The sequence below is a fragment of the Ptychodera flava genome, chromosome 10, assembly GCF_041260155.1.
Source record: "Ptychodera flava strain L36383 chromosome 10, AS_Pfla_20210202, whole genome shotgun sequence".
Lineage (NCBI taxonomy): Eukaryota > Metazoa > Hemichordata > Enteropneusta > Ptychoderidae > Ptychodera > Ptychodera flava.
In genome coordinates this window covers 33,064,051-33,085,559 of record NC_091937.1, presented here as the reverse complement: position 1 = coordinate 33,085,559, position 21,509 = coordinate 33,064,051, and the positions used below count along the sequence as shown (strand labels likewise).

Here is a 21,509-nt window from a genome sequence, read left to right as displayed (position 1 = left end):
GTTTAATCTGCCATTTTGAATGGAGTTTTTGAGGGTGGGCAGGAGCAGCAGATTTCCTTCACTGCTTTGAGTTACCTGATATCCATTATTTAAAACCTACTGCTAGCATTGTACCCAGGACGTGTCATTGACAATGACCTCTTTATAGTTTTTCATAGCAGGCTCTCCACCGTAACATCATTGACGAGGATTGTCCATTGCCATTTTCAACATATCGTATCGAGTTAATAACAAGTTGATAATATTATATAGGGCTCAGCCCTTGGTGTCGCGCCAGTGGTTAAGATTGGCAATGTTATTTGTATTGATTCATGATAAAATAGAATTAATTGTTACTTCATATATACGTTTGTATGACAACTATGCCAGTTTCCCCTGATGAAAGCAGTTCACGTACATACACGGTACATACACAACGTCAAACCTGCAGCAGTGCAGGTATAGATTTTCTGTAACGTGTAAAAATTTTGGACAAAATTGTCAATTTTTACAATGATAACAGCCTATTACGTTAAACAAGTGACGTATTACGCAATCATTATCATTGCAATGGTAACCGCACTGCCGACGTTCCACTTGCAAGCTGAAAACTATGGCGTTCCGTCTAAAATCTGGCAATTTTTGAATATAATTATTGACACAGGGGGCGCTTTTCTAAAATTCAATCCCAGCATTCTTTGCGTATGCCCCCATTCATATGCACGACAGTTTTCTCCCATTATCTATATTAACGATATTTTGTATCAGCGACAAGGTGCATAATAACATTTACTGGCTAAAAAAAGAGGTATATTTTATAAATGGCATGTTAGATAATTGTTATTTGTTTCGTATTTGTTTATTTACGAGTACTCAAAAAAAACAAAACATGGCGGTGCCCATGAAAGAAGGGTACACTTCCGGTTGCTCGCATAGTATATTATGAATATGCGCATGCGTAGTCAGTAAGCCGCTGGCGCGACTATTAAAATTAATAACACATATTTTCGCTCTTCCTCTTCACAGACTTCTACGAGAATGATCGCTGAGAAATTGTATTCACTGAATATGAAATAAAAATACAGAACATCCACTAATATGAAAAATAATAAAGTAACAACAGCATACAACACTCTAAATACCATTTTCTCTGATTTATTTTGTAAAAAATGCCTTGAGGATTTTTAAAATATTACAGAAAAATGATTACCATGTATATTTTCACCTTTTTCTCTTGACAGATTTCTGCTTGGGTGATTACTGACATAGCTTATTCAGTCAACACAAGTTACAGAATTGACACAAAGTGTTATAAAGTAACTACAACATGACTACGATTATCTGTGCTTTTTTAGTAAAATAGTATCAAAACCTTTGAAAAGATTTGTTAACCTAACATAAAAACCAAACTGTAGAGTCCCCATTGTTACTGATTTACCATAATCAGTGAATATTTGTCGAAATTACATGACACATGAATTCACAACATTAATGTGAGAAAGTACAATTATTTGTAAGTTATTTGTGTCTAAAATTATTTTAGAATCTATTGAGCATGAGCCAATTCCAAACGATTGTCTGAGAATGTCTGTGGTGTCAGCTAGTGTCGAAAGATTAGTAGAGAATTGTTTTACATTAGCTGTTGTCTAAAGAGCACCAGTAAGTTATCTGGAACAAGTCAGTGTCTGACGATAACCTGAGAAATGTGACACCAGTCAGTGTTCTTAAAGTTCAGTGTCTCAGAATTAGCAGGCCAGTATCTCAATAAAAGTCGAGAATATTTTACTGTCAGGAAACAGTATCATGAGGAACGTAACAAATCGAACAATTTCAAACATTGCAAACACGGTTGTAAGTGCAGCAGGAAAGAGATTTTAAGCAGCGTAAACATCCCCAGCAACACTAACAGATGCCCCTTCAAGTTTACCTCACAGTATTGTTTACGATTGATTATCACTACATACAGATACACGCTCCTTACACTGTCAAACTACCCAACTTAATTTTTTCTATAAAAATCGGTGTTTACTTCATTGATCATAGTCTATACTTGTGTGGACAACCTAAGTTTGACTTTGATTGTTCTTACAGATTTGATTTTGCTTTTCAAAATATACACTTTGAATATTTAGGTTTAGCAGTGACCGACTATTTCATTTCTCTTGTATCTTGCTATTCACTAATATATCCTGGTTTTCATCATTCACTAATATATCCTGGTTTTCATCATTTCTGATACCAGAATGAAATATAAGTAGGGTGATTTTTCCGTGATTGTTAGTCATTCGGGACTATGCAGCCATAGTTTCTCAGGACGCAACACTGTAAACGTAAATAGAGAAAGTTAAAGTTAAATTTGTCACTTCCGGACGTGAGTGTAGCAGTGCGAGAGATCATTGTTCGGAGGCATCAAAAACAAATCAACAAAAAATATCTGATATTATGATATCACAATTTAGTGAGGCTAAGTGAGTCTTAGCTATTTCGCTGTAAATTAAGAATATTTTTGAAACCAATGTCATCTTGAGATCTATCGAAATAAACCGTTCTATTTTGTAAAAGATTCGTCTTGCTGTCAAACTGTGCGACATCCTGGAAGTTTATACTTTGTAGAAAGTTTTATTTGAATTCATGACATGTAAGAGAGAAATTCGTTCTGCATGAAGACTATATTTTTCACATATATATGTATTCATCTTCATGTTTACTGTAATCGCTTTAAACGACAACACAACATGCATACTCTTGTAGGTTAATTGTCAAAAACAAAGATCGTTTCGCAATGTCTCCCTACCTTTGCCATGTCACATTCATTCTGGTATTGTTCGAAGTCTTTTTGGTAGCTGTCTAACACGAGGAGATCCTGATGGGATTTCATTTCAGTCGTATCTCCACGCATCCGATAGAATACTGCCAAGTAATACAAACCTGCGAACGAAGGACACGATGATGTATTCGGCATTACCAGTGTTCGGTAAAAGCTGTGTTGGACTAGGATGGAAAATGTGTTTAAACAATATCAGACATCAACTCCCAAAATATCACACAAACATCGCAAAATGAATTAGTTAATTGCCAACTACGCCTAAGCAAACATGACTGACGGACTGACTGTCTGACTGTCTGTCTGTCTGTCTGTCTGTCTGTCTGTCTGTCTGTATGTATGTATGTATGTATGTATGTATGTATGTATGTGTGTGTGTGTGTATATATATATACACAAAGGCACGTACGTATGTACGTACGCATGCATGCACGAATGTATTCATATATATACACACACACACACATATATATATATATATATATATATATATATATATATATATATATATATATATATATATATATATATATATATATATATAAAACGGTGTGACGGACGGGCATACTTGCACGTATTTGAATTAGTTTTATTTACCTAATTGGTAGGATTCATTTTTGGTAGACATGAATTTCCTCTTGATCTCCAGAGAATCGATGAGCAGCTTTTCAACCTCCTTATTGTTGCATTCGCCCTTCAGTATTTGATTACGAGCAAGATTAATCATTCCAATGGCGATATTTTCTTCATCGTCATATCGTTCTGCATACCTTTTTCTGATCTCCAGTGCTTCTTCTAGGTGTCTGTGGGACTGTTCATAGTTGCGCGTGTCTTGGTAGAATCGACCAAGCTGGTGATAGGCTGAACATACACAGAAAATGTTATAAATTACTATTTTTTACAACGCTTTTAATACTTTACTCAAGTGAAGTCCCATTATGCATATGTACCTTACTTTACATGTACGTATAAGATTTTTCGACTTCCTAATTGGTTTTTATTTCGCTATACTCTCGTTTCCTGAGTTTCCTTCTTTTCACTTTATTCAACTTTCCATATTCTGTTTATTCACTTCATACTCGTGCTTTTTAGTATAATCTTGACGCTTATATCGGATGTTCAATTGGCAAGAAGCATATTAAGAGACTTAACGTTGATTTTAATTATAAGGACTGTATGTCATTACCGTTTGCCAATGCATAATGATAGTCTTCCTGATTTTCGCACAGCTTCTTCAGCTCCACAAGATTTTCCTGCAAAAATGTTTCGATTTTCTTGCTCTCTTCATCGTCTTCCATGTATTTTATGTTATTCTGCTTGACTCTTGCAAGTTTCTGCTTCGCTGTATTGGATAATGGACATGCGTAATGACATGCGTGTACTACTTTATGGCATATATGGCAAGTGTACTAGTTTTTCTCAGTCAATGTAATAGGCAATTAAGGAGGAACAATGCAACTGCCAGCGCATCTGATCGGGCTCACTGATGTTTACCGGGGGCTCATGTCACGCTATCCTAACATGCGATTCTGTCGAGAACGTTCGCTTGCCTAGGACATTGGGCAATTAAGGTAAGAAACGTAACATGTTACCAAACCATTATAACTACCATTCAAGGGTACCTGATGGATCAGTGTTCACTACTGTTTGTAACATAAGTGCCAATAATTACCCCATACTATGTCAAAGGCACAAGCATAAATTTAATAATCTGTCTTTATAAACAAATGGTGCTAGGCTCTTTAGCTGCATAGGTCTTCTTCAATCGCTTTAAAATGTTATTCAGTTTTTGAACGTCGTTTCACGATTCTTGTTGAGCTAAGTGTTATGGCTTGCAGAATCAAAAAAGTGATATCTACATCTTAGAATTTTTATATCCGATTAACAAACTGACGTGGATCTTTGGACTGGACGCTAAAGCTTATGGTTGTTATGTGGCTTCTTCGAATCAGGACTTGCAATCCAGATTGCAACATTGGAAATACTCGTTAATTAAGTGTGCGTTCTACGTCAATGTACCATTGGCTTTCTTGGTGAATAATTTGTGATTTCATTTTACGTCGTGAGATACCTCAATACAGCTCAATAAAAATCCACCTAATGTATAGAAGAAAAGTTCAGGAGAAGCGGTAATGCATTGGCGAACATAACTTCGGTGTGACATTCTATGGAAATGGTATGAAAATAGTAGGTGAGTCAATAGTCGGACAATTATAGGCACCTTCGATAAAAGATGATTGGTCAATGCAGGATTAACAGCAACGTTCAACGTTAATGAATTTTCCCACACGGTTATGATATGCCTTGAAGATAATTTACTTTGCTATCGGTATGTATTGAATATATCATACCCATAAGAATATGTATGCCAGCTCTGTTTTCTTCCACCATAAATTTCAAGCTTTCCTCGTAAGAGATCTCTGCTTCGTCGAACAATTTTAAGTTAAAATATGCTCTGCCAAGGTAAGCTAGATCTGAAGTTAAGATAATAAAATATATGACAAAAGTTCGATTGGGCAAGTTTTTAAAAGCGTGTGCAATGTAAAGGTATATCAGAGGCAACAGATATATCCATATCAGAAAATTGCTTTGTTTTATGACAGGTTCCCCATTGAAATGTAGAGTGGATTTTAAAATAGAAGCTAGTGAGAAAAATCACACAACTACATCAAGTGTCTCTACACTGCAAATTTTGGGGCTTGAAAAAGTGAGCCATGTAGGATTCATTTTACAAGCCCTAAAATTTTGCAGTGTAGAGACACTCAGATATAGTTGTGTGATTTTTCTTATATATAATCAGATACATGTATACTAACACCATGTAATTGAAACCTATACGCTGATAGATAGACACAAATATGTACGTACGTATGTGTGTCTGTTTATCTGTCTGTGTGTATGTGTATGTGTGTGTTTTCTTTGTAGACTTTCTCAAAATCATGTCAGTATTTGATGAAGTTGAAAAAAGATCAATACCTTTTGCCAACTCAGTTTGATTGTTCGGCTTTCTTAGTCTACTCAGGTCTGTCATCACTTTACACAGAATCTTAGCATCTTCTGCTCGCCCTAGTCGTAGCAGGTAGTTGCTGACAGCTCGAAAAAGGGGTGATATATTCACGAGACCATCAATTTCGTCTTTCTTCAAAGTCCTTATCTGTTGACATACAGCGAGTGTGTGCAGGGTAATCACGGAATGGCGGTCGTAAACGGTTGCACTAGCGCTTCCAGTGACCTCTCTATGCTTCGGGAAGAGATTTTTGAGCATGCGTATAGCGTTATTCAGCGACTCTATCTTCTCTTCTCGACTGAGAAAATGTACAAACATAACTTGTTGGAGAAGATGGTGAATTGTGTGCTTGGAATACCGATTGTCAGTTGAGGTTGAGTTTCCTGACCGGCCGACAATCGTGGTGAAAGAGTGTTCTGTCATCTTGAGAAATAAATCATTAATTCTCCTGTGCGCTTCGGCTTCAGGAGACGAAGAAATCGTACCTATCGATGTGAGATGATTTTGTAGGGGACCTTGATTGAGGTGCTCGACGCCATCAATTAACAGGGCAACGCTGATATGTGTGCCGAGGCATGCGCAGAGATGTAGAAACTGTTTTACATGTTCCTCTTTAGCAAGAGATTCATAGTTCATCTTCCAGGTGGTAACCACATTTTTTCGGCTAAGTACATTCATTTGCACGAATTCAACGTAAGGAGTTTCCTTGATGGCCTTTTGCAGCATTGTGAAATCTTCAGATGGTATTGTTTTGCTGATTTCTTGCCATTGCTCTCTTGACAGATCTGGGAGATTGGTTGTGTTTTTCCCGGCCACCTGTTGCACGCTCTTAGCGTATTCTGCTTTCAAGCCGTGACCTTTGAACCAACACAGCAATGGATCGCCTCTATCCCAAGATTGAATGACATGAGGTTGATTTTCTATGTAAGCTCTTTTATAGACGTTGAATGTTATGGAATGTTGACAGACATATTTACTCGCTTGTTTAAGTGCCAGTGGCAATCCATGCAGACCTTCTTCACCGCCGAGCCACATGAGAGCTTCGTATTCGCTTTGATCCTCTGATTTCAGCCTTTTCAATTGTTGAGTAGCCTCTTCGAATGACATCAGCTTCCCTTCGTCCGACATTTTGTGACGCAGCAGATAAATTGCCGAATCTTCATTTGAAAAGAGAGGCACGGGTGTCATTGTAGGTTTTACTTCGTCAAGCCATCCTCTCTCGGCTCTTGATGTGATGACAATGTGGCCATCCAGATCATACATGTTAATCAACAGCTGCAAAATAATGTTCATCCCGGCTCAATACTGAGTATTATATATTAGTAAAGACCAGGATTTATCTAAAGCACACCATTAATTGTTTGGTTTAAAATGAGATGATAAATTTATTTTCTGTAAGGTCTAGTGATAATTTAACTCGTGTTAATATATTGACGTCTTCAGGTTTGCACAAATGACCTATTGTGATTCAGCTAAAGACACATTTTATTGATACGACTGATTTAAGTAAAGTAATTGTGCCAAATAGAGAGTAGCGATTCATCGTGGTTGCTTAAATGTTGACAAAGGGATTAGTGATAGAACATTTTCATTTTAAGACCCTTTGTGATTCATATTTTACTAATTTCCAAGACATTGCAAAGCGAGAAGCAAAATTTCTGCTCTTTCTTGAACCTGAAATTACGCCTAGGTAATTACTTCAGCTCCGATCCACCCTCCATTCTTTTCTTGCATTTCTTACAATAACGTGTAAAGGCCTAAATATCTGAAATAAAGAATACATTCTAGGGAAACGAGACTATTAGAATCACCTGTTGAATTAGGTCGGGATCGTCTGCGTCATCGATCACCAGGAGCCAGTCTTTCTTTTCTCGCAGTTTGTTAAATACAGTCCATCGGATTAAAGTAGGATTTTTTTCCTCCTCAAGTACCTCAAGTCGCATTTTCTGAAAAACAATTTAAATATCTGTTACTCTTTATCGTGACAGTTAGCGAGGTGTATCACGAGAATACTTTATTTTCGATACACGGTAAAGACATTGTATACTGTAAATATTAAACAAGTGCTCTAACATTTCTTATAGATCTGTAATTACTTTACATTAGAAGTTTACATTAGCGTTCCAATCAAGTTCATCATTTGATTAGTTACGAATATAATGTTTCAACAAAAAAGGAAATCAGGCATTTGTATGATAGTTTCATGAAGTCTCGTGGTTTTAGGACAATGAAAACTTACCTTGAGAATTTGCATGAATCCATAATCAAGACAGCTGTTCGATTTACCGTCTAGAAAATACACACCTCCTTTGTATCTTTTCCAGTTCTCCCAAACATACGAACACATAATTTCAGTCTTTCCGCACCCACCTAAACCATGGAGTACCTACATTAAAGCGTTGGTAAAATGGAAGTTATTATTTCAAAGTTATTGTGAGAGTATGTGAACACGAAGTACCCGTTGAACAGGTGGCGATCAACAAATAGCCCGGCCTTACTCTTCAAAGCGATTTTCACTTTGCAATTATACACCAGCCGTTGAAACAAAAAGCCAGGAAACATTGCATATTGTTTGGTTAGAATCTGCTGCTCTGCCACTCCGGTAATAGGTTAACCTACAGCTAAGAGCCTTCGGACCTTTCTGACCTCACAATATTATGCAAAACGAAAGCAATCATTTCTTATGAAAATATCCTCTGCACACCTATTTCGAAATGTTACCATCCGGATACGTCTCTGGTACTATTCTGTTCCAAATGTTCTAAGGTGCAATGAAGCAAAAGATTTCCATCAATAGCCATCAAGAGATTCAACCTCTGAAATATCGCTATTTTATTATAGGGTTATTCACAAAATACGGCCCTGTATGGACGAGGGCTCAGTGAGTGACGTATTGGACGAGTCGAAGGCGAGTCCAAACTCCCATAGGTTACGGCAGTAGGTTTATAATAATACTTTGTACAGGTTCACTGTCTTTATGAGACTTTAATTCTTTATTGTGCCACATTTGTGTTTTTATGTTGTATTCTTAATTCCATGAGCTCTATAATAATTAATCTTTGAGACAATTAACTTTGGATTGCCTTCATTACCTCTACAAAAACTTTCCTTTGAGCTGCTGTTGTTTTCCGATGGTTGTTGAAATGTTGAGAAATTGCCTTGAGGCACTCTGTATGTTCTTTGCCGGTAAAAAAACTGGACGGTTTACGCACACTTGGTGGGGCATCTAAAAAGGTAAACAAGAAACACATAAATTATTGTTCATGAAGGATATAAACGTTTTCCCCGGTCTACTGGCCAAAAATGTTTCTTTTCAGCGAGTTAGTTTATTCCACAGATAAGTTAACATTTGACACAGAACAGTAAATACGGAATTACGGGGCAATCTTTGATTGAAACGTTAAAATCCATCTCATTTGCATCTACCTTTAGCAATCAAAATTCCGTAAAGAGACTTAGCAGACCATAGGGACAAGTTCTCAAGTGCAAATTATCAAGGTCACAGGCCCTGTAGATTTTGAAGATTTTCGAAATATTTTTTTCAGGATTTTCTATTGCAGCTGAGCAATGGGCATATGTCACTATGGCCTGTATAAGAGATTAAGGAGACTGATATGGTCTGGTATCATTTGAACAATGACCAGTATGGGACCAAGTTGCATATGTAAATTTCGGTGTAGCCCCTGACCTTCGCCCCCTGACATCAACCTGTATCTTTTTTATGCACACATCTAATTCTGGTCAGGCCCATAGAGCTAGAGGTCATATTTTTGGTACACAGACACAGACACAGGGATAAGTATGGGAGCAAGGTTTTTTTACAGAAGATCTCGTGACCAGAATTACCTTGGACCTCGATTTCACAAATAGGCCAATAATTTAGTAACCACAAGTGCTCCATTCGGGAGGATGAGGTAACCTATAGTGCCACACTCTGCATCTCATTAATTATGCAATTACGACCATACTTAATTCAAGGCTGGCCAATGCTAGAGCTACTAGACCTGATATTTCGTACACAGGGAAAGTTTTTTTGACAAAATGTCTCCTTACCAGATGACCGTTGACCTCAATTTCACAAATAGGCCTATAAATCAGTGATCACAAGTGCTGCACCCTTCATATCTGGTAGGGTAGGGGACCTTATATCGCCACATTCTGTACCTCATCAATTATTCACACATATAAAGGGAGGGGAGGGGGGTCGTCGGAACTCTGCTTAAAAGTTGCCAGTGACCCCTACGACCGATGTAAACACTGTATCTGGGTACCTTGGCGATTGATGAAAGTTAAAACATGTTTATTAACTCTGACTATCGTAAAATGTTACTACTGCAGCTATGTTGACGTTATGAATCTAGATATCATTCATAAAATACATTGTCTGTAAACAAGAAAGTCGTACATGCGCAGTTCAGATGACCCTCCCTTTAATTTGGCTAACAAGTAGTGCTAGAGGTATGACTTTATGTACACAGGGATATTGGAGAAAAGTTTTTTGACAAAATGTCACATGACCAGAATAACCTTTGACCTCAATTCCGCAAATAGGTTTATAAATCAGCTACCAAAAGTGCTATACCCTTCCTTTTTGTAGGATGGGGCCTTATGGTGCCATATCGTGTACCTCTTTAATTACGCACATTTCTAATTCTGGGCTTGCTAATAGAGCTAGAGGTCAGATTTTAGGTACATAGGGATATGTTTCGGAGTTAATTTTTTGACAAATATATCATGTCACCAGGAAGACATTTGACCTCGATTTAACAAATATACCAATAAATCAGTAAATTCAAGTGCCACGGCCTCATCTTTTCGGGAATGAGTCTTCAAACAGTGTTTCATCCCGGACATCATGAATTACAGCATGCTAATTTATTTCAAATTGTTTTTATGACTTTCTATGACCTTTATCCTACTTCAGTGTGACTCAGCAATACGTAGATAGGAAATGTCATTTTTGTCCCTTTAGCCAATGTATGAAAGTGCTTCGGGCCCGTGAAGTTGCTTCTGGCTTTCACCTTTCTTGTTTTTAAAAGAGAGTGATTAAAAGAATGCTTGAGGAAAGTTTGAGCAGGAGTTTAATTCTTTCATTTTGAAATTTTGTATATCAATCGAAGGATTACTGTGCCACTTTTCACTATCATTGGTTCAGAATTGAGAAATTTGAACGAGCGAAAATTGTGCAGTCTGTTCGGTACAATAAACAACATTGTTTTCTATGGGAAATCGAGCTGATGCGCCTCATAGTAAAATATAAAAATACATCTGAAAAAAACCTGTTGGTATAACTTTTCATTTCGCTGGGTTTCTTTTACAATGTTTGATATTACACATCTCATGAAGGTTAATTAAAACTCTATTGTTTTATTTTTTGAGTTTCCTCTTATTTTTATGAAATGACGAGTTAACGATCGTTTGGCTGTTGGCTGTGTTTTCACCTATTTTTGCATATGACTATTATCGCTGAGGTATTTCGGAATTCTTCCGTGAAATTCTTGCCAAAATACTTATAATGGAAAGGGAAGCATATAAGAGAAATGGAAATGTAACTCTTTCATCAATATTTAGCTGTGCAGCAAGGAAATTCGGCGAAATTTTCAACATGACGTGGACGGTGAATTGACTCTCTGTGTACACGTACTCGACGTATGTGTGGCGAAAAGTTGGGACGCTATTATTGTACAAAATCGGGTGCCTTTGGGCCGTAGTGTATTGAGACACTACAGATGACGTTAGTTAAATGTGCACATTTGGCCGTAGCCTAAGTGAAAGTTGATGTAACATTGTGTAAGGTGTTTCTAGTAAATGGATAAAGTTTATAAAATAACTGAGAAAAGTCCACCAGCGTTTGATGTGAACTATTTACAGAGATAGCCAGCTCATGGCCATATTAGGAGAACTTACCTATGTTATTAGAGGAATAATAATAAGTGCAAGCAGCAAATGCCGCTATCGCGCCGAGGGAGAACATACATGCGGACCTTCCATCCAAGTATTTCAGGCTACAGCAATTGCAAGGCAGATGACTGCTGCTATTAAAAATAACGTTGGAAGAGCCAAGCCAGTCTGGTAAGACGTTCCCGTATCACGTTCTGATGCTGATCCCAATGAGAAGAATTTACTTCGTTGATGTTGTGGCAAAGAACATGTACTTTCTGTAAAAGATGGTTTACTAAATTTTATAGTGCATCCGTTAGAATTTAACTGAAAACTGTAGACGGTGCCACTGAACTGATCGTGTTCCTTTATTAGAATGATAACGCAGGTAAAAAAAAAAATTAAAATTAGACCTATTTCACAAATGAGGTCCAAGTAGTTTCTGACTGAAAGTGGAATCATAGAAATGATGGAAGACATGTACAACAACACATGCGCTGCAGGTTAGTATTATCACAGTGACGTCAAATCAGCGGCCTTCGGTGCCTACTGCACTTTTAGGAAAGATGTGTAACATCCCTAAAATGTAGGGCCAATGTCCTTGTAGCTACTATAGACATGGATGGTACATGTACAGAGGACGTAAATAGCATAGTACAGATATAGTAAGCGCAGAGGTCCTTATGCCGGCCGGCCGGCCGACCGACCGACCTCCCGGTCGGTCGGTCGGTCGGTCGGTCGGTCGGTCGGTCGGTCGGTCAACCAACCAACCAACCAACCAACCAATCAATCAATCAATCAATCAATCAATCAATCAATCAATCAATCAATCAATCAATCAATCAATCAGTCAATCAATCAATCAATCAATCAATCAATCAATCAATCAATGACCTGGCAGCCGTGTACGTTTTGATTTGATACAAAGATTGGTACTAACACAAATATAGTATTCACAGTAAGGTGTTTCTTGCCATATTGCATTCTTGTGGATCAAAATTTCTTATCAGTGTTTGTTTCCTCCATGAAATGTTTGTTAGACTATAGTCTATAGTGGCTAACAACGTAACTCCGTATATTGCATATTTTGCAATTGATTTTCAAATCTTTTGCAAAAGAGAACTTTTTAACGATCTTGTGATTTCGAAAATTAGTAATGTCACTTTCTGTACTTGTCACCACTCAATTTAAACATCGAAACTTCATAATTTACAATGTAAAACAGATAGCTTTCTGGCGATTTTTGCTATGGCCCAAATGTTCTCTTTTGAGATTGCAAGAGACCGGTTGAAACTGTCTTTGAACAATCAGGGAGCAAAAGTTACTGAGCTCATATCGAGATGTTTATAACGTCTGGATGATGACCCTGTTTCATAAAATCCACTCACCTTTGAAAATGTCTGCAACACTGTTCAGTCGCTCAGCACGCAAAGCGCGTACAAATACCTTTTCCGTTGCTTCGTCACCTTCTCCCTCAATCCATTTCTTTACAATGCTGTGCCTAATTTCATTCACATATTTTTCTTCATGATATATATCCTCGATATCTCTATGAGTGATCTTCAACTGTCTGGCAAATGATTTGATCTTTTCAGGGGGAACGTGCTGCATGGCCTCCTCGTACTTCGTCGGCACAGTTTCATCCACTTTAATCGATTCTGTCCATGAAATATAAACACAAAATACATGACAGCCTTGCAGCAAACCTGTCTTCTGCGATGAGATTGCAAAGAAGAAATATAAAAACAGTTTTTCTATTGGGATTTCTTGTATGAAAACACTAAATTAATTGCATCTTGAAATATACTCCAGCTTCTATTTCTCGTTTTAAATATCGATGAATGATTTTCAAATAGCATAATGGAGCGTCCAGGAAACATAAAGTGGCCAGACATTCTGTTAATAATTGATAAGGTTTACATTCACACAAAATAGAAAACAGGGGCTTTGTTTGATTTGCTACAGATGTGCGTAGTTTAACCAAGAGACCAAAGGACCCTTCGCCTAGTAATTGTTGCAGTAAGAGCTACGTACTGAAACAATCATCCTATGGATGAACTCGACTTGTGCGCCATATTTTGCGGTTGACAAAAAGTTTTAAAAGACAGCCTGACGTTAAAAAATCAAAACAAGCTAAACAAAACAAAACAAAAAGTACAAAATGAGAACAAAAAGCAAGAAACTCCGTGCGTAAACCAACCGGATCCCTTGAAGAACGGTATTGCTATACTTATTACCATGTATAGAACCAAACCCAAACGCATTGTCAGGCCTTAAGGCCAACGGGCGTATCGTCATAAATTGGGCAATATAACTCTTAAAATTATTATTTTGCGGGATTTTATATACTTCCTATGGGCAGCTCAGGGATTGTGTACCTAGGGGAATATAGACTGTGCACAAACATACGATAACACTAAAACGTAAGCTGATACCGGTTCACCATGACCTCTTTGTAAATTAAACCACAAATAAAATTTGCAGCCACTGTGGTTCTGATTACATAAAGAAGCTGTTGTTTTTAATTTTATCGCAGCCTTTCTAAGTTGGGGGCTGTGAAAGTAGAACGAGTTTCAATTATGCCGGTATGCACTTTTGACACAAGTCGCACAGGCACGATATTGTATTGTTTTCAACACTTATGAGGTTCCCGGATATCAATGGTGGGTCTTGTATAACTGAAATAATTTCACGAAAATATTGGTCCTGGAGGATGGACTGTGACACTGTCTGGGGAATGTATACAAACAAGGAAAGCATGTAATGTGGATAAAGTCTCCCTAAACAAAATATTAGAGTTTATCTGTTCTCACCATATAGTGCCAGAAAGTGCCAGTACCAGAAAGAAATGTCAGATATCGTAGATCAAGTGTGAATCACAATAAAGATCGTTTTGTTCTTATCAAAAATGACTAAATGTTAACTTAACTATCAGCATACTATCCTAATGATGTATAAATGTGCAGTTTTATGGAAACATTTCACCACGGTCAACCTTAACCAACCTTGCTGATAAATTCCACATATGCGGAATCTCAAGGACAAATATATCCTCGTTTCGTTCACACATAACCATGCACACTTTATTTCACTTTCGTTTTCTTATTCTTTTAAATCTGCGAATTGCCTGTTAACCTACGTGACTTCTTTAAACAGCGACTCCTCAAAACAGACGCATTAGAACCATACAACATTCCATTTAAAAGCTGATGGAAACCCCAACTGTCATTTGTATAGATTAGTCATGGCGGTCTTTAATTTGTAAATACACACTTTGCATGGCACCCATCCCTAAAACTGTTAAGTCTAGATAGATTAAACTCACTATTATGGGGTTCACATCTAGGCCCAGGGCCGGCCAGAACTAATCCGGCAGAATGTGAGAAGATAAGCTAATCTTTTGTCCGCGTTCACATTACGTTCAACGCTGTCCTAGCCTAGATCATTTGGTAGCGTCTAGCCGACCGTTGACCTTATACAGGTCAAAATACATTCATCAGATACATTCCAGTTCCTACATAGAAAATCATGTCATCCAAAATCAACCTTCAAGGGCCTAATCAAAGGCGAAACATTAAGGTACATGTTAAAAATTAAGGTTTTCGCCTGTAATGCAAGCCCTGAACAGATAACACCAATTCAAAGTACCCGCCTGCGATATCGTTGCTAAGGGAACCATTAGACAACTCTAATTTCCAGATATTTCTGAACGCACTATGCGGCATTGCTAAATCACTAATTAGACTTGCTACAAGTCTGTGGGCATACTAGATATCAAAACAGAATAAACTGAAGGACTAAACTTCAGCAGACATTGCACTATAGTAGGCTGTTGTATGGATCGTCGGGTGAACGCCTCGGCCCACAGAGAAAAGCCAGGCGACTGGGCCAGTCCACTCCACTATGTGAGCCAGTCATTTTAATAAACACTGTAGGGCAACCGTAACATTTGAGCATCGGAAAGTTTGATTTGTATTTAAACGTCAGGATTGTGTCAATTATGGGGTCCTGTTTGACAAGTGTTTTACAGAGCGACCGTATTGAGACCCACTTCCGTACGCAGAGAATCGATTGTCCGTACACGTAAAAACACCGTGCCAACTGAGCTTAGGTTCTACCTATTGGACATGGGTTATAAATATTTTAAACGCTTGCAGTTGCCAACGAGGTATACGCAGGTTATGTTAGCCAACCCTCCACGCGACTGTTTTGAAAAGCGCATGATGTGGACTACTGTTGAGTAAAATGCGTTCACTACTACGGTCGAGTTTTCCCCTGAAGTCGCCATGCAAGGCACGTCAAAGGAGTCCTCAGTATGATGCCCCAAGTTGGATCTTAACCTTAGGGACAGTGTAGAATTCTCTACATTGAATAAAAGGTTACTGAATAAACAGATTTCCCTTCCTCTTTGTTGAATGAATGTTGCACATTTTTTCTCCTCATAATGATCCTGATAAAGCATCTTATACTCACCTTGCATATTGTCGTAATCTTTCAACGATTTTTCATTGGTAGCTGCTTTTGAAGCGCTGCTGGTCGAGTCCGTTCGGACGACTCTTGAGGGACTTTTAATAGCCATGGTAAATCAGGCGACAGGCGAGAGACACAGATCTCAATATGGCCGCTCCGTGTCCTTCAATTACCACAGAATTCCTATTAGTTGTCGATGTAACTAACATGGCATCGCCCGAGAGTGCGCACTGGCTGAAGAGAGGCAAGCCACAACACGCCGATGCTTTATGTAAGTAAGCCTTTATTGAAATCGTATCCCAGTTGGGATCTTGATCATAAAGTACAATAAAGGTTTTGCAAAAACAACAATGAAAGAGTATATATAATATATATATAAATATAAATATCTATACATGAGGTCAACATATTAAAGGTTCATAAATAGTTTACTTTGCCTTTTTCATTTTGTCTTGTCTAAGTTTAAAACATGTATGTATGTATTTTCCCAATTCACATAGTGATGCTTTATCTGTCCTTGAAAAGATGCTTACAAGGTCTTGTGTGCCTCTGAATGCGTTTTTACAAAGTTTAGTTTACTGAAAAAATCATGTCTAATGTCTGTGTATCCTTTGCAATGAAAAAGAAAATGTATCTCATCTTCTACTTGTTTGTTTTGGCAAATTGGCATGCTCTGTCTATGACATCAAGGTTTCTATATCTACCTGTTTCTATGTGTAGTATGTGTGCACTAATGCGTAACTTGCACAGGGCTGATCTGTGATCTGGGTTTTTTATAACATGAAGGTAGCTTTCGAGAGCTTTTTCAACTCTCTGTATGTGCGAAGTTTATTTTTATGGTGCCCTTGTCTGGTATCATCATGAATCAATTCAAATGCACATTTTTCAAATAGCTGTTTAACTTTTACATTGAAATTAGTTTTAAAGTGTTTGTCATTTTCCATCTTTACATTCATGGCATCTCCAATATTTACGAGCAGCAACGATTGTTTAATTCCTGACACCCAATTATCTGTATGTGCATTGTCCAGTTGACAACCCAGATCATAAGCCTCACGAGTCAGTGTTGTATCAGATTTCTTACTTATTTTTAACCAATATTTGACCATTTGTGTTATGCTTGAAACAATTAGAGGATATCTACCCAGTTCCATTAGACATGCTATGTTGGATGCTTTGTTATTCACTTTAAGTATGTGCTTGCAAAATTTAATGTGCAACTTTTCAATTGTGTTTGTTAAGTTTGTGAGTATGGTTTTTGCATTTGTGCATATGTCTGCAGTCCATACTTCTGTACAGTATAGCAGAATAGGTTTTATCATGGCATCAAACATTTGTAAATGGACCTTAATTGGAATATTTAACTCTGCAAAGAGTAACTGTCTCAATTTAAAACATGCCTTCATAGCTCTGTTTTTCAAATCAATTTGTGCTCTGTTTAGTTTTCCTGTAATATTTAACTTTATGCCAAGGTAAGTGTATGTTGACACATTTTCCAACTCATTACCATGTATAGTAAATTTAAATTTGTTGAAAATTTTCCCCGATTTGTTGAAAACCATGATTTTTGATTTGAGAATGTTTATGCCTAAATGCCATTTTTCACAATAATGCCCTATTGAATTTATAGCATTCTGTAGCCCCGTAGGTGTCTCAGATAGTAGAAGTAAGTCATCTGCATAAAGTAGACATGATAAAGTACTCCGTAATAAAGTTGGTGGGTCATTGCTGACACAATTAAGCGAATCTTTTATGTCATTAATGTATAGGTTAAAAAGCAGTGGGCTTAAGCCGTCACCTTGCCTTATTCCTCTCTCAATGGGAAACTGTTCAGTGAGTCCCTCTTTCACCCTAATGCAACCCTTCGAATTTAAATAAATTGACTTAATGATGTTATAAAATTTCCCTGTGATACCATACTTTATTAATTTGTGTAGAAGCCCCACATGCCAAATTGAATCAAAGGCTTTCTGAAAGTCTATGAAACAGCCAAAAATATATTTCCCCTTACTCAGATACTTTGTAAGTAATTGTTTTAAAACAAATATAGATCACATGTACTAAACTCTGGCATAAAGCCAATTTGTTCCCTAATTATAAGGTTTTCATTTTTAATATGAGTAATTAGTCTTTGTTTTAGAACTGAAGTAAAAAGTTTACTAATTGTACTTAGCAATGTTATCCCTAACATTTATGTGTTTATGTGTTTCGCGACATATTGTATGACGGTTGGGATGAGTGGTTAATACTATTTGATTACAGAAATCCTACTTGGAAGGTGAACTTTTGACTTTATACTGGTTATATATACATGTAACGAGCCAGGTCATTTGCGACTTGAAAAACCAACGCTCCGTGTAATGTAGCTCTACGAGTATGTCGGGAGCATAGTCGCCTGTCTTCTCTATTCCGCTCCGCACATGCGCACATTCACAGACGTATCTATCATATGCACAGACGGGTGAATGCATATACACACGTCTGTGGGACGCGTAGGCGCAGAGCGGAGAACAGTTGCCAGCGATTGAAGTATTAACGGCGGCCTGACTCTAGACATCATGCACGTAGAGGCACCGTCACTTGTGGTTCGATAGACGACTTTTACCATAGCACAGCGGCCATCGCTGTGTATCGATCCACAGGCAACTGTGCGTAGAGCAAAGTGTTGTAACCTCCACAAATGTAATATCAACCACAATTGTAATAAAATGCACCCATAAATGTAATATCACCCATAAATGTAACAAAAATCAACCACAAATATAATAAAAACACCAACCACAAATGTAATAAATGGTAACCATAAATGTAATAAAAAAACACCATAAATGTAATACTTATCAACCATAAATGTAATAAATCTATTTGTCGTTGCAATTGAGGAATTAGCCCTTAAATATTGATCTATGTAATAAGGAAAGCAACTCCACACATTATTCATTTCTTTATTGGTTGCGTTTAGTGTGTTTTGCATATTTGAAAGTGTATTTTACGTTTCTCTGTTTTGTGTACAGAACTGATTGGCCATGGCTAGACGTTAGCTGTAATGCGAATGTCAGTGCAGTCTCTACTCCAGAGTGGGGAAGACTGTATAACACTACGATCCTTTAACGCCGCTTTTTCGAAAATTGCCGTACTTTCTTAATCAATTGCCTCAAATTCGTCTTCAGTGGATAAATTGTGTGGAATAATCGATAGATTGTCTGTATTCCTATGTTGTCCCACTTGAAGTTTGTTCCTTCACTGGGGATGCCAGGATGTCTAATTTTGTTCTACTGTGTTCAAGGTATTGTTCGTATTGTTTTTACTTGATGAAATATATATGTTCTCGTCAACATGTTTTGTGTCGTAAGTTCCTGTTATAAGGTTTTATATTTCTCTGTTATTTGTTCTGAGTCATCTGTCATAAACTTTGTGTGGTATCAGTGGTTGGCGAGTTATTTTGACGCTTCCTTATTATGCAAATTATCAGTGTCTAGAACTGCTGTTCCACTTCCATTATCTAATGGTTTGATCAGTACTTCGCCGTTTTCTAATAGCGTTCTCAAAGTATTCTATTCTGTGTTCGGAAAGGAAACCCAGTTTCAGGAAAGTATGCAATAACATTACACTAGTCTTATTAAAGTTATTATTTACTCAGGGCATTGATAAACAAATGATCACATATGCAGGTTCAAGTTTATTACATTTATGGTTTATTTTTCTTACATTTATGGTTAATTTGTTTATTACATTTGTGGTTGCGGGTTGTTACATTAATGGTTGACTATTTTGTTACAATTGTGGTTGATATTACATTTGTGGAGATTATTACATTTGTGGAGGTTACAAGTGTTACGAAGGTACGCCCATACAACCAAACGTAAAATAACTCTTTGGGTCTTGAAGTTAGCTTACGTCACTGCCTTGTATTGCGTACCGCCCCCTTTGCCAAGATAAAAGGCAAGCAAGTTACGTCAAACGGTTCTACTTTACGGACAAATCATCATAATTGTAATAATTACAATAATTTCAATATACTGTCCACTTTGTGTACAATGTGAGTTTCACTCATACTTCCATCGATAAAGAAGTAATATTCTGTTCAGGAAATTCGTTCAAATATTGAGTGTGTGATGTTAAGCAGTCAGGCATAACGTTGTAGCATGGTTTCCTGAGATTTAGGTTATTTATTACAACGCAGGAACTTCTCCGAATAAATGTAAAATTTGTAGATCGTGTAATCCGTTTCGAGGAGGATGCCGTGACCCGAGTAACCGTGAAATCCCTTTCAAGGTTTGCGGCTGATTTCATGCCGTGGACTTTGGCCTTTATCAGTGTATCTCTAATGTTTGCATTTCTTTTGTAAGCAATGATCAGTTGGTTGGGGAATAAATTTGTTGATGTTTCGTCCTTTCTGTATGTTCCAAGTTTCCACACAGTGCTTATAGTCTATATTTTGTTGTGAACACTAGTGAGTGATTTGTCAATTCGTTTGCTCGCTGGTGTTCTAGTTGCTAACTTCATTGATGATGTGATGAATAGCTTTCCTGTAATATCTCACGTATGCACAGTGTTGTGTTATAAATATTCATACGCCCTAATGCATATTCATGATAACGTTTGACGCCCATGCCTTAACCTACTTGCGTAAAAAAGAAAAGCAGATGAACTTATGCTTGCAGATTAAACAGACATAACTTCACCATCAAATTATCCCAAATTAGTTCCAATCGTGTTAGAAGTAATATATTTATTATGTTATTAAGATGATTTGCTTGTTCATCAGGAAAGTTTTCAAACACTGAATACAAGATTCATAAAAAATAGAATTAAAGCACGGCTCGTTATGTACCATTTAGAAGGAAAAGAACCTTTGTATGTGAAAGCAACATTGAACGAATATTAAAGGGAGAAAAGACATCTGATGAAATACGTTGTCGCATGGAACTGAAGATGGACCTGTAGATATTAAAATGCTAATTGCCGGAAACAGAGAGATAGAAATTTTACAAAAATAGCTTTTGCGAGCACGTCGGATGCAAACAGTGCTGATTTGTCTATTGTCCATCCAATTTTATGATCAATTTTTACTTTCTTTTCGTTCCCTTTCCCATTGGCAAGCTTGCAAAATGTTATCGCATGTATACCAAGTTCATTGTGTTTCTGTAACTTAACTTGACGTGACTGTGTTCTGCTCCAGTAAACCAAAGAAAGTGCAAGGGTTTTTCTTTTAGTGAAGAATATTCCGCGAAATTACCTACTGCAAAACTATAAATGGAGCCTGGTGTTTGGAAGCGTTGAGGTGGAGACAATACAACATTTTGCTTTTGCTTATCTTGACTTTTCTTCGGATTTTAACCGGTTCGT

The 21,509-nt window shown here is 37.3% G+C and overlaps 1 protein-coding gene across 1 annotated transcript; it reads right to left on the bottom strand.

The window, feature by feature from the left end:
- Window positions 1-1,110: 1,110 nt before the first annotated feature.
- Window positions 1,111-16,356, bottom strand: LOC139142558 (uncharacterized). The gene is made up of 12 exons (XM_070712528.1): window positions 16,164-16,356; window positions 13,079-13,348; window positions 11,718-11,968; window positions 8,903-9,036; window positions 8,050-8,196; window positions 7,622-7,756; window positions 5,780-7,085; window positions 5,155-5,277; window positions 3,990-4,145; window positions 3,401-3,664; window positions 2,774-2,907; window positions 1,111-2,301 (listed from the first exon to the last, which is right to left on the bottom strand). Exons 3-12 carry the CDS (start codon window positions 11,782-11,784, stop codon window positions 2,257-2,259), a joined length of 2,511 nt encoding a protein of 836 aa, XP_070568629.1. The 5' UTR covers window positions 11,785-11,968; window positions 13,079-13,348; window positions 16,164-16,356; the 3' UTR covers window positions 1,111-2,256.
- Between the last annotated feature and the right edge of the window lie 5,153 nt (window positions 16,357-21,509).

Excerpts from the sequence above, each read along its gene's own strand:
- LOC139142558 (XM_070712528.1), bottom strand. The coding sequence starts at position 11,784 with ATGTTCTCCCTCGGCGCGATAGCGGCATTTGCTGCTTGCACTTATTAT. Across the intron at positions 9,037-11,717 it reads TTATTCCTCTAATAACATAG|ATGCCCCACCAAGTGTGCGT; the intron begins GTAAGTTCTCCT and ends TTACCTTTTTAG. Across the intron at positions 7,086-7,621 it reads ATCCCGACCTAATTCAACAG|CTGTTGATTAACATGTATGA; the intron begins GTGATTCTAATA and ends ATTATTTTGCAG.